At 42.1% G+C, this 18,643-nt stretch overlaps 1 protein-coding gene across 3 annotated transcripts in view; it reads right to left on the bottom strand.

Moving 5' to 3' along the window:
• Nucleotides 1-18,643, bottom strand: part of LOC306778246 (dual specificity testis-specific protein kinase 1) — a 43,437-nt gene that overhangs the window by 16,864 nt on the left and 7,930 nt on the right. For all 3 annotated transcript variants that reach the window (XM_079269690.1, XM_079269688.1, XM_079269689.1), the window contains 2 exons: nt 1,127-1,320; nt 537-658 (listed from right to left, as the gene is read on the bottom strand). In XM_079269690.1, the coding sequence (XP_079125816.1) occupies nt 537-658; nt 1,127-1,306 (302 nt within the window). In that variant the 5' untranslated portion in view covers nt 1,307-1,320. The remainder of the gene's footprint in view (nt 1-536; nt 659-1,126; nt 1,321-18,643) is intronic.

The following is an 18,643-nucleotide window of genomic DNA, read 5'->3' as shown; positions in this document are numbered from 1 at the left end:
GTCCATGAGAGTGTGTTAGCATTTAGCTCAAAGCACCGCAGGACACAGCTACACAGGAACAATAGTTGCCATGCTAGCAGCTTTTGGTCCCTGAATAAAGAAATGATTAAAACATTAGCGGCCATAAAAAAAATTTCAGCAGAAGGTCACCATATTTTAACATAACATAACAAGTTGATTAGGACCTCCATAAAAGGATAAGATTAATGATATTATTCATACTGACAACAAATCCCAGAAAATGACCATACTATCCGACTTTCCTACCTTGTCTTTGGCTCTGAGCCCCAATGCCGTTCATTTCTACTGAAATTTTAAAAAACTCAGTAATTCTCCAAAACTGCTGGGCGCTGTAGTTTTTAATCAAACAAGAGGAAATCGCAAAAATGCCAACTTCGCGGGTCTCCTGTAGCGCCCCCTAGTGATTGAATGCAAAACAATCGTAGAGAAACTGCAGCTTTTTTTGCTTGAGTAGAATTTAACCCTTTGGACAAAGCACAAAAGCTCCAGTAAGAATGTGATGGGTGGACTGTTACCTGACGATGTTGGGGTGGGAGAGTTTCTGCAGCAGGCTGATCTCCCGTACGATGCTGTCTTGGTCCACGTCGTTTTTGTAGATCTTCACCACCGTCACCTTGCGACTGGTGCTGTGAATCACCTGAAGGACATTAAAGGCAGAGATAGTGGAAGCGGCAACAGCAGCAGTTGGGGCAGTAGAGATGGGGAGACTAGTGGATATACAGCGGAGACGGTGAGACAACAGTAAGATTCTGAAAGTGTGTATTCTTTGTGGATGTAATTTAAAAATCGATCCGAAATTCGAGAACGAAAGCTGTCTTTCTCGATCTTATTTGATCGCATCTCTTGCCCATCCTGTGGCCTCTTTCTAGCTCATTTCATCATGGACAAAGCCTTAATGTATGAAAATCAGCTCTAAGTCGCATAAGGACTTATATAAGGTCTCATCTGAGGATGAGCGTTGCGCCCCCACGGTCTCCAAAGCTGTTGGCCCAATCACGGAATGGCAAGAATGTCCCAATTAGTGTCTGGAACAAAGCAAGCTTTGATGGCAGCTCATATATAGGCTGGCAACAAGGCAACACAGGCGGGAGGGCGGAGGGAATACCTTGTAGACTTTGGAGAAGAAGCCACTCCCGATCAGCTCGGCGGTGAAGTTCTCCCAGAACTCCAGTTTGCGGACGGCAGTGCGGAGCTTCTGCCAGCGGTCCACATGGTAGTACTTGTCCGAGGACTCACCGTACAGGGTGGGACTGGAGGGGTCCGGGGACACGTCCACGTCACACATCCTGGAGATGTCCGCTGGGAAAGTAGAGACAAATAGAGACAGGTTAGGCTGAAGATGCGAAAAGGGTTACATTTTTCTTTTCAAATCTTTTTATTGATTTTGCAATACTTTAGGCAGAGGTAGAACAGGTCTACCCCCAAAAGGTTGTGATGTACAGCATATTACATTCATTTGCAAGTCTCTTGGAGGTAGTGTAACTGTGACAAACTGCCACTGAATACAGAAATTACAAATTCAACGAACAAACAAACACCACTCTGAGGAGGTATGGTATAAAGATTGATTCAATCAGAGACAAAAAATCCTCAGAACGACAACCACCATAACAACAAAAAAATTAAAACAGAAATTAAGACAAAGAAAACAAAAATAAATAAACGACAAAGGGAAAATAAAAAGGGAGGGGGGGGGGCGTCTTCTAGTTCACTTTTTGGATTGCAGCATCGTTCAAATAGTTTATGAAAGGTTTCCAGGTCTCTTCGAAGGCTTCACTGGAGTCTCTCAGTGAGAATCTGATCTTTTCAAGTTTTATATGATTTAAGATCTCTATTAACCAACTGTTATGTGAAGGCGGGAGGACGTGTTTCCACTTGAATAGTATGAGGCGTCTAGCTAGAAGTGTCGTAAAGGCCAGGATGCGTTGTCCTGTCGACGGCAGATCAAATACTTCAGGTGGCTGAGTTCCAAATAGTGCTGTAAGGGGTTCGGGGTCAAGTTTTATACCTAGTACTGTCCCAAGTGTATTGAATATTTGATCCCAGAAATCTTCTAAATTTGGACACGACCAAAACATATGGGTATGGTTGGCAGGTGACTGTTTGCACCTACTGCAGCTGTCATTCAGATATGGGTAGATTTTAGCCAGACGGGCATTTGTGTAGTGCACACGAAACAAAACCTTGCATTGCAGCAGCCCGTGTCTCGCACAAATAGAGGAGTGGGATAAGGCCAGAATGCGCACCCAACAGTTATTGGTTTACCAATTTCTCTTTCCCGTTTCAGGTGAGATGTCTGGTCTGGGTTAAGGGAGTCAATGAGACCATAGATAGTTGAGATGGAGCGTTTTTGCGCAGCATCTAGAGCAGGGGTCTCAAACTCATTTTCACTCCGGGCCACATCAGCATCATGGTCGCCCACAAAGGGCCGGTTGTAAATGTAACTACTCGTAACATATTGTTAAATAACTCTCTGCATTCACAGTTTAAAGTAGTCTTCAATGTACTCACAATACATTTCCATGTCAAATGCACAGTAACCAGCCAATTTCAAAGTCATAATTTTGACTTTCAATCTCATAATTTTGACTTTCAACCTCATCATTTTGACTTTCAATCTCATCATTTTGACTTTCTATCTCAGAATTATGACTTTCAATCTCAGAATTATGACTTTCAATCTCAGAATTATGACTTTCAATCTCATCATTTTGACTTTCTATCTCAGAATATGACTTTCTATCATAGTTATGACTTTCTGTCTCATAACTTCGACTTTCTATCTCATAATTTCGACTATGGGGATATTTTTATTATCAAGTCTAACTTAAAAAAAAAAAAAAATGTACTTTTCTTTTTTTTTTTGCTGGCGGATTCGTGGGCCACATAAAATGACGTGGGCTGGGAGTTTGAGACCCCTGATCTAGAGTAAGCAAGGAGTCAATCAGAGATCCAGGAGGATGATTAGGAAAGTGAGGATATTCAGATTTAATGAAGTGCCTAATCTGCAGAAAGCAGAAAAAATTTGATTTAGGCAGGTCAAATCTAGAAGACAGTCCTGCAAAATCAATAAAGTCTCCATCTTTATGAAATTCTTTAATTTTACGCAAGCCTTTGTCACGCCACATACAAAAGGTAGGGTCAGACACAGAAGGTGAGAATAAGTGGTTTCTAAAGACTGGGGCCAAAGTAGAAGGTTTGTCCTGTCCAAAATGTTTATGGAATTGTGTCCAGATGTTGAGAGAGTTAGTAACTACTGGGTTTTCTGAGATCCCGTGGGTTTTAAGTGGCAGTCGTGCCGTGATGAGGGATTGAAGGGAGAACTTGGAGGAGGATAGTTCCATTTGGGCCCACTTCTTATCCCATCATCCATCCAGTGATGTAGCTTTTCGATGTTGCAGGCCCAGTAATATTGGATTAAATTGGGTAGCGCTAAGCCGCCTGACTTTTTAGGAAGTTGTAAGATTGCTTTCTTAATGCGAGGCGGTTTATTAACCCACAGAAATGAAGAGATAGTCTGATCTAGTTGGCAAAAAAATTATTTTTTCATGAAGATTGGAATATGTTGAAACAGATATAGGAATTTGGGAATAATTACCATTTTTATGAGGTTGACGCGGCCAATGAGGGACAGGGGAAGAGCAGACCAGCGGGTTATATTGGATTTACAATTGTCAACAAGAGGACGAAAGTTGTTGGCGAAGAGATCTTTAAATGATGGTGTAATGACCACCCCTAGGTATCTAAATCCTTCCGTGGTCACCTTGAATGGAAAAAGAGATTACTGCCTTGGCTAACGCATTTATGGGGAGAAGTTCACTTTTATTAAAGTTTAATTTGTAACCAGAATATTTTCCGAATTCGAGTAGAATATCTTTGACAACTGAAAGGGATGAAACAGGATTGGAGACGTATAACAAGAGATCATCCGCATAAAGTGACAGTTTGTGTGTGATTCCCATCCTGGAAATACCCTCGAATCCCCCTTCCCCCGGAGCCAGATGGCTAAAGGCTCAATGGCCAAAGCGAACAGAAGGGGTGAGAGGGGACAACATTGTCTGGTGCCATGGCATGAAGTGAAAGGGCGGGATTTTACACCGTTAGTGAGAATGGAAGCAGTCGGAGAATTATAGAGCAACTCGATCCAGGCTATAAAGTCTGAGCTAAAGCCAAATCTTCCCAAAATATAGTATAGATACTTCCATTCGACCCTGTCGAAGGCCTTCTCAGCATCTAAAGATAATAATGCCTCAGGGGTGTCGTGATTTGGGGAGCTGATTATGTTAAGCAGCCGCCTAGTGTTAAATGAGGAATTCTGTCCTGCCATGAAGCCTGTTTGGTCTGCAGAGATCAGAGATGGTAGAGCTTTCTGCAGACGTGTAGATAGAACCTTGGCTAAGATCTTCTGGTCAACATTCAGAAGGGATATGGGCCTGTAGTTGTTGCATAATAGAGGGTCTTTGTCTTTTTTCAGTAGGAGACAAATGGTGGCTTCAGATCGTGTTGGGGGTAGCCGTCCTTTTGTAAAGGATTCATTATATACTTTTGTCAGCAGTAGGGAGACTAGGTTGGAGTATGTTTTGTAAAATTCTACTATGAACCCATCCGGGCCTGGTGATTTGCCATTCTGTAGTAGTTTAATTGCCTCTTGAACTTCCGTAGTCGAGATCGGAGCTCCAAGATTATTGGGTATGTCCTCACTGATTTTGGGGAACGGGATTGATTCCAAAGGGTTATGCCCCCTCCACACAGGTGGGCAGTCTGATGAGTAAAGATCTGAATAATAACTCAAAAAAACATCATTCACCATCTTAGGATCGGAAATCACATTTCCTGAGGGGGACTCAATCCTAGGGATCAGTCTCGACAGCGCCCTAGCCCTGGTCTGGTGAGCCAAAAGTTTACCTGCCTTATCTCCCATTTCAAAGTAATGTTGCTTCGAGTGTAGCAATTGCTTTTCGATCTTAGCTGTTGACAGGAGGTCATACTCAGCCTGGAGCTTGAGGCGTTGATTGTAAAGTGCAGGGGTAGGAGTGATATCTCTACCAGCTTAGCCGATTGTGATCTTCTCAGGTATGAGGTGTAAGAGATAGCTTGGCCCCGTAGGTACGCTTTACATGCCTCCCAGAGAAATCCTCTAGAGATGTCGGGAGTGTAATTGATCTGTAAAAAATTAGAAATTTCTTCTGAGAAGAGTTTTTAAAATTGTGTGTTCGATAGCATTGTGGGACATAGCCTCCACTGTCTTGATAAAAAGCTATGATTAGGAAAGCATATGTCAATTGAAGTAGGGGCATGGTCTGAGATCACAATACTATGGTATGTACTGGAGTTGGTCCAGTGTAAAAGTATATTGTCAATGAGGAAGTAAATTCTTGAATATGTGTGATGAACGTGGGCGAAAAAGGAAAAGGCCTGTGCCGATGGATTAGCGGATCGCCATGGATCACTGAGGCCAAGTTGTTCTGTAAATGTCTTCAGTGCTGTTGCAGAATTTGAGATAGTGTATGGTCTGGAGGAAGATCTGTCACGATTGGGATCCTGAGTAAGATTAAAGTCACCTCCCAGGATCAAGTAATGGCTGTCTATGTCGGGGAGAGATGAGAAGAGGTGGGTGATGAATCTAACGTTGTCCCAGGTGCATAAATACTTGCTAATATCACAGGGGTATTAAATAGCCTACCTGAGACTGCTACAAAGCGGCCATTAGGGTCTTCGACTAATTTTGAAAGTTCAAATGTTACATTTTTACCGATAATAATAGCTGCCCCTCTTGATCTATTTGAAAACTTGGAGTGAAATATGGAATTCATATTTAAAAATAAAATAATAAAAAAAAAAACACACCCATAACATAAGGGAACAGTAACAATTCCCAGATCCTCTGGCCAGGCTTCCTGTTTTTACAATACTACCTGTCTCTTTGGTTGCAATTCCCATAGTTCACAGTGTTACCCTTAGCAGGTGCAGGCAGATTGTAGGCAAAGTAATGGTATATAAACAAGGAAAGTTTCAAAGTGTCATGAGGTGCTACAGTGATTAACGATTGAATAACAACAGTGTAAAGTAATAACAGCAAAAATCAGAGCTTAAGTTTGGAGGACAACTTGCCTCTAATTACCGAACACAGTTATAATAACAAAACTCTTACCGCCATAACCGGGCTTGATTGAGTGCAGCAACGCTAACTTTCACCGGCTAACTAGCTGCTTCAGCGAACCGAGGTCTAAGCCTCATTCTGCTGAGTTTTTACCGTCATGAGTCCAGTCGTGTTCTGACGAAGGTGGTGGCTTCTTCGACTGATGAGACATGTCTCTTGTTACCCTCTTTGCCAGTAATTTGAAGTCTTGCCGGGTACAGCAGAGCTGGTCGCAGGCCCAAGTTGTACAGCTCCGCCATGATGTTGCGGTAGGCCGCTCGCTGTTCCAGGACATTGGGGCAGTAGTCCTCAGAGACGTACCGGAGTGTCCTTGTATTTGAGGTTGTTCCTTCGCTTTCGGGCCTCTCGGATCACCAGGTCCTTGGTTTGATGTCGATGAAAGCACACAATCACCGGTCTGGGTCTGTCTCCTTGCCGTGGTGTAGCAGCAAATGTGCGGTGGGCCCGGTCCAACTCTGGGGGGGCAACAAGCACTTTGTCGCCGAATATTTCCACCAGAGCATCAGAAAAGAAGTTTGTGGGTCTGGGACCCTCAATGGATTCCGGCAGCCCGATAATTCTGAGGTTGTTGCGTCGGCTTCGTCCCTCCAAGTCCGTGTTTTTAGCTTTGAGCTTAGCACATAGCTCGGTTAGCGTAGAGCACGATGTTTCGAGGGCTTGAAAGTGATCCTCGTTTAAGTTGGCGTTGGTCTCAAGACTTGCGATTCGCTCGCCATTTTCAGTCACTGAGGCACTGTATTTGGAACATGATGTTGATTTTTTTTTTTTTTATGTAATCTTCCAATGCTTTGAGCACCAAAAAACTAATTTTTGGGCTAATGACTGGCGCTATGACTTATTATTTGTAATTCAAACTATCGTTCCGATGTAGGAAAATAAATACATGTTTGACTGTAGGCTTTATTTTTTAGAGAATCCTAAAATCAGTCTAAAGTTGAATGGACAATGGAATTGAAAAAATGGTGAGCCCTTCTGAAAAGCCTGTCATGACAGCAAACCATCCAAGACATACCTCTCACCATGTACTCTTAAAACTATGTTATAGCTGCATACTGGTATATATGAACTCACCAATATCTAAGATTATTTCATTGCACACTGCTGCTAAACTGATCACGCCAACACAAAGACTGACAGCCAAAAGGGCAATTTAACAGCATGAAAGCGACCCTGGATGAAAGAGGAGCTCACAAAAGGTCTAATTTCACTCTCCCACTTATTAACTGCATGGAGGAGGGAGAGTGCCTACACTTTACAGAGTGAAACAAAGACGGTGAATAATGAGCGGCTTAAAATAGAGGCAGGACTGACGGATAACAAGGCTGGACACTGAACTCATTTGTACAGAGCGGTCAAGAGAGCTGTTTGTCTTCAAGAGAAGGTATCATCTCATCTCTGTTTACACAAAACACATATTGTGTGTATAGAATAGAAGAGACCGATTCAAGTAAATGTGTCGTAAGAGATTGCATTCAATTATCTCTTTTTTTTGCCACAATTCCTCATTATTGTAAAACTGATCTTCACTCTGGGCCACATCAGCATCACGGTCACCCTCAAAGGGCCGGTTGTAACTGTATAACTGTATAACTAACTTCTCCTAACATATTGTTAAATAACTCTGTGTTTGATTATTGTTTATTCAAGTGTAAAAATATTGTACATGCAGTTATATAAATGTAAAATGATATTTAAACACATTTCTGTTATTATAACATAAATCATTTTAATTGAGGGTTCAGAAACCCACATTACTATATCAAAGATCAAACTATTAAAGAAAATAAAGACAAATATCAAACACAAGTTATTACATTAACTTTGTTCAAAGCTGTTTGTGTCACCTCTCTGCATCACTAATGTTCCTCCCTGTCGTCGTCCTGTGCATGGCAGCTACATCCAAGAGCTGCTCACTGAGAGTCAGGTCTGATAAACATGGATAGATGCTCTGTATCCGTGTTGTCTGTGCTTTCATCATCAGTTCATTAAAAACACAAGTACCTGCTCGTCTCTTAGCTAGCTGTGTTGTTAGATTGCTAGTTCATGAACTCGGTCTGCGATGGTGTTTCTTCACAAACTGACATTTGTAAAAGTCTGTATCTGGTCGGAGCTCTGCTCACATACCTTCAGCATGCACTGGGCTGTAGCGTGTGTAGATATATTCTGCTGTGATTGCAGTCTGCCTTTTAATTCTTGGACAATTTGATGTTTTTCTTGGAGGCTAAATTTATCTCCGTGTTTGGTGTCAAAATGCCGACGTGAATTGTATCCTTCATCACCGACACGCCTCATAACACAGAAGACAGACACGTTTTCTCCTTGAAGCACAAACATGTATTCGCTTTCCCATCTTTCATTACATTTTCTTCCCTCTGCATACATTTTTCTCTTCGTGGACATTTTGGGATTATTTGTCGATCTTTTTCAATCCTTGGAAAACCTCTTTTCGGGCTGTTGCCTCTCCTGTCCACCTGTTGTGATAGTTTTAATCTTGGTACACAGACAACATGCTATCTCATAATTTCAACTTTCTATCTCATAATTTCGACCATGGGGATACTTTTATTTTCAAGTCTAACTTTTAACGCTTACTGCTTACTCTGCTTACTACTGTCTCAATCCTTCATCCTTCTCTTGTCAATAGTATTTGAAAGCTGTTTTTATCACCACTGTGGAAGCTGAAATGTCATGCCCCCCAAACGTGTGAAATGCATTCTCATCAGCCGGTAACAATATCTAATAAAGCTGAAACTGTCTAACATTGTATGCAACATGCTAGCAAACAGTTAGCACAATCAGCAGAAGAGCAACATTGGCATTAATTGGAGTCGTGTCTCTGGCTACCAATATTCACTCGTCTTTGAGCTCTGTTTTTGGTCTCCACGTATTCCTAAGAAATATATCTGGCTCTTTAGCTGCTAAATGCTCCACTGTGGATATTAGCTATAGTTGTCTGTCTGCCGTTTGGGTAGGTAGTATGAAAACAGATGCCTGCTGCATCTGAAAACAGTACTGATGAGAGCGGTGAGCCTGAGCCAAAACTAAAAGGCTGTAAAACCAAAACACACTAAAAACGCTTTGTAATTTGAAGCTCTCCCACAACAATTGTTTGTATGTTATCCACCTAATTATGAACTAGGATGTATAAAGGCCGCTTAATCACACACCATGCAGGTGGGAGGGGTGATGGATGGGTCCAAAAAACAGTGATCTTTTAGCCAGATGACCGCTGGATGTTCCCCTTGTGAAACGAGAAGTCAATGTTGATGTTTCTGTCACATAACTTCTGTACTATAGTAGCGGAGCTTCCGTTGGTTATTCTCACCCAAAAGGCGATCTATTCCAAAACCTAACTTAAGTCTTTTTTTTCTGTGAAGACAAGTTTATTTTGAAAAGACTGTATGCATGTAACGAGCCGAAATTGACGTGCTGGGTTTTCGTCGGAAAAAGCACGAAAAATGAGGGGTAACTTTAGTAAGGCAAGGCAAGGCAAGGCAAGTTTATTTGTATAGCACATTTCAACAACAAGGTAATTCAAAGTGCTTCACATAAAACCATTAAAAGCATCAAAACATGAGGCAAAAGAAAAGGAGATTTAAAAACAATTAAAGAAACAGTGTAAGAAATCAAATTCAGTCATAAAAAGTAGAGGAGATTTAAAACATACATTGAAACAATAATTGAAGTAGCCAAGGCCTCTGCTCTGGACCTGTCCTCTGCTACTTTCTTTTAAACTTCGCCCGTTATCAACGATTCATCGGTTAACTCAAGATTTGCGCTCTCGTACAGAAACTCCGTCGAGGATACTCTAAGCAGAGATATCATGTTTTTTCACTGGACGCTACCCACAATCCTGGTATCCGGAGACTTGATGTCTTGATAAGGTAATTTTCACAAAAAGTAGAGGAGATTTAAAACATACATTGAAACAATAATTGAAGTAGCCAAGGCCTCTGCTCTGGACCTGTCCTCTGCTACTTTCTTTTAAACTTCGCCCGTTATCAACGATTCATCGGTTAACTCAAGATTTGCGCTCTCGTACAGAAACTCCGTCGAGGATACTCTAAGCAGAGATATCATGTTTTTTCACTGGACGCTACCCACAATCCTGGTGTCCGGAGACTTGATGTCTTGATAAGGTAATTTTCACATGTCTCCCTGAGACATTACGCTGCACGCAATCAACCATACACTGCCGCAATTCTGCAATTACTCGCACACAAACCACGTCAGGAAAAGATCTCTGCCGATCTGCGTTTTATAGTGTACGCCTTGCACGAACTCGGTCCCGGAGGAAATGGCGATATATTGTGCAGTCCTTTTAAAACCATTAAAAGCATCAAAACATAAGGCGAAAAGGAGATTTAACAGCAATTAAGAACAGTGTAAGAAATAAAATGCAATAGTAAAATGCAGAAATGCAGGAAATTGATTAATATATTAATTGAATGTGGTTCAATTAAAGGCAGCAGCAAACAGAAAAGTCTTCAATCTTGATTTAGATGAGCTGAGGGTCTCAGCAGACCTGCAGCTTTCTGGGACTTTGTTCCAGATATGTGGAGCAGCAAAACTGAACGCTGCTTCTCCATGTTTAGTTCTGACTCTGGGAACAGATAGTAGACCGGTCCCAGACGACCTGAGGGGTCGGGATGGTTCGTAAGGCAGCAGCAGATCAGAGATGTATTTTGGCCCTAAACCATTCAGTGCTTTGTAAACCAACAGTAGGATTTTAAAGTCAATTCTTTGTTGGACAGGAAGCCAGTGCAAAGACATCAGAACTGGGGTGATATGATCCACCCTCCTGGTCTTAGTGAGGACTCGAGCTGCAGCGTTCTGAATCAGCTGCAGCTTTCTGACGGACTTTTTACAGAGACCTGTAAACACACCGTTACAGTAGTCCAGTCTGCTGAAGATAAATGCGTGGACAAGTTTTTCCAAATCCTGTTGAGACATAAGTCCTCTAATCCTTGATATATTCTTCAGGTGATAGTAGGCTGATTTTGTAATTGTCTTGATATGGCTGTTCAGGTTGAGGTCTGAATCCATAACTACACCTAGATTTCTGGCTTGGTTTGTGGGTTTTAACATCAGTGACTGAAGCTGAGCGGTGATTTTCAATTGTTCATCCTTGGTACCAAAAACAATTACTTCTGTTTTATCTTTGTTTAATTGAAGAAAATTCTGGCACATCCAGATGTTTATTTGTTCAATGCAGTTACCCAGCCCTTGTATGGGATTATAGTCCCCTGGTGACATCGTTATGTAGATTTGTGTGTCGTCTGCATAGTTATGATAACACACTTTGTTGCGTTCCATAATCTGAGCTAGTGGAAGCATGTAGATGTTAAACAGAAGAGGCCCCAGTATTGAACCTTGGGGAACACCACATGTAATTTTAGTCAGCTCTGATGTGTAATCAGCTACAGACACAAAGTATTCTCTGTCCTTCAAGTAGGATTCAAACCAGTTAAGTGCTGTGCCAGAGTCCCACCCAGATGTTTAGTCTTTCTAGGAGTATGGCATGGTCGACCGTGTCGAATGCAGCACTGAGATCCAGTAACACTAAGACTGAACTTCTGCCATTGTCTATGTTTAAGTGGATGTCGTTGAAAACCTTAACAAGAGCAGTTTCAGTGCTGTGGTGCTGTCGAAAGCCTGACTGGAAAACATCAAAGCAGTTATTTACGGCCAAGAAGTTGGTCAGCTGTTGGAAAACCGCTTTTTCAATTATTTTACTTAAAAATGGGAGGTTTGATATTGGCCTATACTTTTTCATCGTTGTGGAGTCTAAACTAGCCTTCTTTAGGAGCGGTTTAATAACTGCTGTTTTTAGGGCTTGTGGGAAGACACCTGAGAGAAGGGATGTGTTTACAATATGTAAGAGATCAGTGGTCATGCAGTTTGAAATATTTTTGAAAAAGTGTGTTGGTAGAATATCCAAGCAGCAGGAGGATGACTTCAGATGTTGTATAATGTCTTCTAGGCTTCTACGGTCGATGGAGTGGAATTGTGTCATGATATTTGAATGGATGTTATTCAGAGATCGGGACAACACATATCCTGTGGTTGGTGTGGAGGCACTGACTGCTTGTCTAATTTTCTGAATTTTGTCAGTAAAAAAGGAGGCAAATTGATTGCATGCCCAGGTGGATTGGAGCTCAGCAGCTACCGACACTGGAGGGTTTGTTAGCCTGTCGACGGTTGCAAATAGGGCGCGTGTATTGTTCTTGTTTTTGGTTATGATGTCAGAGAAGAATGACTGCCTTGCATTTCTAAGTTCCAAATTATAATTGCGAAGTCTCTCTTTATAGATGTCACAGTGAACCTGGAGATTAGTTTTTCGCCACCTGCGCTCAGCTTTCCGACACTCTCGTTTCTCTATTTTGACCAGCGTAGCATTTCTCCAAGGAGATCTTTGCTTACCCGAGACAACCTTCACTTTAGTGGGTGCAATGGCATCAATAATATTTTTAACTTTAAAATTGAAGCCATCTACAAGCTCATTGACTGAGAGGCAAGAGAGGGCTGGTGTGGAGGAGAACTTCTGAATAAATAGTTCACTGGTGTTTTCAGAGATGTAACGCTTTGTCACAACCTTGGTTTGGACATTTGTGTGCAAGGAGATTGCACTCTCAAAGAAAACACAGAAATGATCAGAGAGTGCAACATCAGTCACAGCAACCTTGGAAATGTTTACACCTTTGGTGATGATTAGGTCCAGAGTGTGCCCCTTGTTGTGGGTGGGTCCTGTCACATGCTGAGTCAGATCATAGTTATCAAGGACACCACATAGTTCTATATAATCTCTGTCCTGGGGATTATCAACATGGATATTGAAATCACCAACAATAACAACACAGTCAAAATCAATACAGATTACAGACAGCAGTTCAGTAAACTCATCAAAGAAGGTTGCACAGTATTTAGGTGGTCTGTAAATGTTTAGGAATAGAGATTGAGTGGAATTCAGAGCCCCATATTCAAAAGAACCAAAATGACCAAAGGACATCTGCTTGCATTGAAGAGAATCATTAAATAAAATAGCAACTCCACCTCCTTTCTTATGCGCTCTTGTTTCGCTCATGAAACTGAAGTTGGGAGGTGTTGATTCAATAAGAACAGCTGCACTGTTATCTTGATTTAACCAAGTTTCAGTTAAAAACAAAATGTCCAGTTTGTGCCCAACAATAAAATCATTGATTAAAAATGTTTTTCCTGACAGAGACCTGACATTTAATAAAGCTAAGTTTAATGTGGTTAAAGCTTTCTTTGCCCAATTTATTTGGACAGGCTGACGAGGAATGTATGCTAAGTTTGATAAGTTAGCATGTTTACTATTGTTTCTTCGCAGCCTCACCTTTCTTTTTCTATAAACTTGCAGGACAGGAATTGAAGCGGCTAGCTGCATACAGGGCCCCGACTTTTCCTGGAGAGAGTCATTGGTGTCATTAGCCTTGTAGCCTGGACCCAGAAGATATCAATTATTTCCGTTATCATGTAGGGGAGACAGAAGATGGTTGTGGAACCGTCGAGGAGTGTGGCGAGGAGTGTGTTTGGTCCCAGCAATGACCAGCTCTTTCATGTGGTCAGTGAACTCCAGGTGGGGGGAGGATGGGGAGAGTGTGAGAGAGGAAAGGGACCTGGATGGAATTTGGGGGGTGGAAGTAGGTGCTGGGGAGGGAGGTAACGACTCCTCGTCTGGGAAGGGTGTGGAAAGTGGGAGATCGGAGGCGAAGGCGGTCCCTGATGATGAGGTTGGAGACTCCTCCTTTTGGCTGTCGTTAGGCGGGGGCATCCTTCCCGTAAGGTCTCCATGGCGATGCTGTGTGGTTATCTCTTGTTTAGACTCCTCTTGTATCTTGTCCTTGGCAGTAGGGACAGACGGGTGACGCAGGGAGAAAAATAGGTTAGAGGTAAACAGTTTTACCCCTGACGTGTTCAGGCAAATTCCATGCGCTGTAAAAAGATGTCTGCGCTCCCAGAAAAGGTAGAAATTGTTGATAAAATGTACTGAATGGTCAGCACATGCAGTTGACAGCCATCTGTTCAGTGCAAACAGCCTGCTGAATCCTTCATCTCCTCCTCTGACTGGTGGGAGAGGGCCACTGATAAACACCTCAGCCTTGACAGAGCTGACTGTGTTTAACAGATCAATAAAGTCTCGCTTTAGAACTTCAGACTGTTGTTTCACAATATCACAGCTTCCTGTATGCACGATGATGTTTTTCGCTGTGGGATAGTCAGCCACGATGTCCAGGAATTTGTCTCTCGTGTCAGAGACCATATCTTTCGGAAAGCAGAGTATTTTGGTGTTCTGGCTGCACAGTTTTCTGACATCTTTTACAGCATAGTCACCAACAATCAGAGTCTCAGGCCCAGTCACTCGCTTTGCCTGCGGCCTTTTCTCACATTTACTCTCAGTTCTTACCCTGCTTTGAGGAGATAGCTGCTTATCCAGGTCATCAGATGGAGATTTATGATCCTGCGACAATGGAGCAAATCTGTTTTGAAGTTGTAGGCTTGGTTGTTGTGGAGGTATTTTGCTGGTTTTACTTTCCTTAGCTGTCCTTGGCTTTGTCCGTCTGGGTGCAGGGGTTGAGGAGGAGTTCTGCCCGTGTGCTAGTGCAGGCCAGTCAGTCGCATAAGATTCATTATCTGCTCTCTCCTCCTGTTTCTTGGTAGGCCTGGTTATGCTAGTTAGCTGTGTCTTAGCTTGCATTTGTCCAGTGTTTTGAGGCCATGGTAGAGTGGTATCATTCCCACACAGTCCATTTACTTCCGCGTTTACTTCTAGTCTGTAGATTTTTGTTTCCAAGACTGCAATCTTCTGTAGGAGTTTGTAGTAGCCGTCCGTGGAGAAGAGAGGCATCTTAGGCTACTTAGCTTTAGCTTAGCTGCTAGTTAGCAGTAGCCAACAATCCAAATAGCTCGACGACTTTCTGGATTTGTCTTCACTAAAATGTTGAAGAGTGATATATGTGATATATCTGGCAAGATATATGTGATATATCTGGCAAATTGAAGCAAGAAAATGCAAGCAGAGGCAAGCAGAGGCAAGAGCAAGCAGCAAAGCGACTGCACACACAGTAGTATATCCTATGAGGATACGTTGAATTGGGAGTTCTCCTACCTCTATTACAAATCAGATATATGTATCTCACGTCTCATTATTGAATGATGCTTCCTGCAATAATGTCCCCATGTTGACAGAAGTTTTCACTGTTCAGTTTTACAAGTTCTGGAGTTTGTGTTGCCTAGCCTGTTTCCTCCATTTCTCTATTCCAGATTCCTTTTCCCACTTTATCTGCTTTTCTCTCGTTCCCTCTCTCTTTCCTCAGCCACAGTTATCTCCATCCAAACCAACACACAGGGACCATGATGAGCACAGGCTGTAGAAAAACATGGATATCCCATCTGTTATGTCATTCTGAGCATTCGGAACATTTTGAAGCCTGCAGTTTGGGTTTACCACTTGTCATAATCTTCTTTCAGACAACATAATAAGAATCTGGCCGCACATATCAGCAGCTCCATACTGAAGGGATTTAAAGCGGTACGTACAATCAACAATGATTCATTTGGCTGCTGTGTTGACAGCTCTGACTCAGATTTCTCGCGTGTGAGGCAAGTCGTCATTCTTCAGCAGTTTTGTGTTGCTTTTCCTGACATGGGAAGGTTACACAAGCAGCACGCAGGAAATATGTCCGTTCCATGGTGAAGAGCCATTCTCACAACCCGCTGTGAGTTTGACCCGCTTCTGACCATACACATCGCCAACAGGATATCAGGCTTGGCCATCGCCACACTGACGGCCTGCTGGCTGATAAGGAATGCTGCTCATGAAGGTCTCCCAGTAAAAATCTTTTCGCACCAAAGCAGGATTCCTCCCCCCCCCCCCCCCAGAGGTCCTCCTCTGTCAACAAGGATATGTCGTGTCTGTTTATACACTTAGACCAATGACTGTGTCACCTTCCAAAAATTATGCAAGTAACAGCAACTCAATCGGCTTTTTTCTACACCAAATTGGTACTAATGTATCTAACATGCCATGGGACATATACTGTCACTCACAGAAGGATGGGTCATTTCCAGGAGCACGACATATTGCTAAAAGGATATAAATGCCAACAAAGTCTAGAAATTAAAATATATTCAGACTCAGGGTGTGGGTTACAGCATCTCTCTGAGCCCCAGTGACTTCAAGCGTAAAGTATGTACGATGTGGGCAACTAGGCCACAGCAGAGCATTAATCTGCCTTTCACAGCCCTCCAGTCACGTCATTTTTTGGCTGCTTAAATTGAGCACTTAAACTGGCCTGAGCCAAGTCACGATAGCTGTTAATCGCTTTATGGATTTTCCAAAGCGAGGTGACGCAGGCCCCGCAGCACTGCCTGAGTGTGCAAGGCTTCTGAAGGCAGAGAATGGTGGACGGGGATCGTACTAGGGTTGGGTACCGAAACTCTGTGCCAATATGGCACCGGTTCCTATACGTCCGGTATCTACCGGACCGAAACGCAACGCAGATTTCGGTGCTTCCTTTCGGTGCCTGAGCCGATTGAAATACTTTTTTTACACTACTCTGATGACTCCGTCCTGGCAGCAGGACTCGGTCCTTCGCTCCTCACTCATAGTATTATTACAACGGGGTACTTAGCGCTGTCGCTCATAAGCACAACACAGGCACGCAAAAGCTTCTTCTTCTCCTCCTTTGAGGTGTACTGGCGGTTGGCAAACGACAAATTGGCGCATTACCGCCACCAACTGGTAAAATAAAATAAGTCATGAGACCTGTCATATTTTGCCAGAGATGGAACATATGCTCATATTTCTGCAAAAATAATTGCTGAACTTTGAAGCTGTAGTGTGTGTACAGAGTGTGTGTGTGTTTTGTATTTATTTATATTTATTTAAGTAGGCTATACTGTAAACTGTTAACAGTTAACATATTGTTTATAGTTAAAAAGTTTGAAGCTGTAGTTTGAAGCCAAGTGTTTTGTATTTATTTATATTTATAGTATACTTTAAACAGTTAATATATTGTTCAATTTGAAGAAAAAAGTATCGGTTCAGGTACCGTTTAGGCACCGGTATCGTTTTAAAAGTATCGTTTTAGCACCGGTATCGGGAAAAAACCAAACGTTACCCAACCCTAGATCGGACTGGTCGACCACGCATAGCCCAGTAACAATGAGTTACGCCACTGTTGCAGAACATGAGCAACGTGTTTAAACATCAGGGCACGAAAGATTCAGTGCTCCTTTACATACTAATATACTTTATAAGTTAGAACACTGTCCCACTGACAGCACACATATAAAACCTAAAGAAAATGCAGATGTATCATTCCATACTGGGTTCTTGATTAAAATGAGGGGTCAACCAACATTTTTACGATTATCAAAATCACTATTTGAAAAAAAAAAATTCTAAAAAATGTATGATAGTCGATAAAATTAATATTTGCCACAGCTGGGATAAGAGGAATGTTCCGGTGAGCGTGTCAAATGTGAGGCAGCAGATATTGCTTTAGTTGCAATAAAGAATCACAGACCCATACGTTGAAGTTGCAAAAATAACCAGTGGTTCCACTGGTAACTTTCTGCTTTTAGTAAAAGTAGTTGCTGAATGCAACTTCCGTTCTATGAGTACAAGAACTGTTAGGACAGGAAGAGGGAGAGAGACGGTGTCTGGACGCGGGCGAAACATGTGACCTGAGACCAGATTATCATATCTTATAAAGTATATCAAATATAATGACCTGCCGATGTGCATTCAACCTGCGTTGGACCCGTTCATATGATTCACTCTGTTTGTCCCGGTTAGTGGAGTCCAGTCTGCAGTCCAGTTCATACACCTCACTGACTCCTATTTTAACTGTGCTTTGGTCTCCACCTACTCTAGAGTGGTGAGAATAAACCAAAACATTAAAGCTTTGGGCCCAAAAACCAAAATAATGACAAGAAAGAAGCTAAAACGATGTGGGAATAAATCGCTGTGGGTTCGTCACTATGAGCAACTCTTTTCACATTAAACAAGTCATTTTATCTATTGTTAATATAAAAATAGTAGTGCAGTGCAGCTTTACATATTAAAATCACAAGCTGGCATTATGCAGAATGGCCCCTTAAGAAAGATATATTAATTTATATATAATATTATATATTATTCATTTATCTGGTCGAGATGGATTGACCTAACTATTTTACAAATCTGTAAATAGTGCAATAATGCACTTTTCACCACTGCCAGTTCTCATACTTTTTACATTTGCCTAACTGTGAGTTTATATACTTCTCATGCATACATATTTCATAGAAGTCTTGCAATGGATCATAAGCACTTTAGTGTAAGTGCAATGATCTGTTCATATTTCCAAACTTCGATGCAATTTTGTTCAAACTACAGCACTGTTTATTTAGCATTCTCTTTCCTGCTGGTGTAAAAAGTACTTGCCCACAGGA

This window comes from Melanostigma gelatinosum (genome assembly GCF_949748355.1).
Source record: "Melanostigma gelatinosum genome assembly, chromosome: 6".
NCBI classification, from domain to species: domain Eukaryota; kingdom Metazoa; phylum Chordata; class Actinopteri; order Perciformes; family Zoarcidae; genus Melanostigma; species Melanostigma gelatinosum.
The sequence above is the reverse complement of the archived record's forward strand: the minus strand, read 5'-3'. Positions and strand labels throughout refer to the sequence as shown.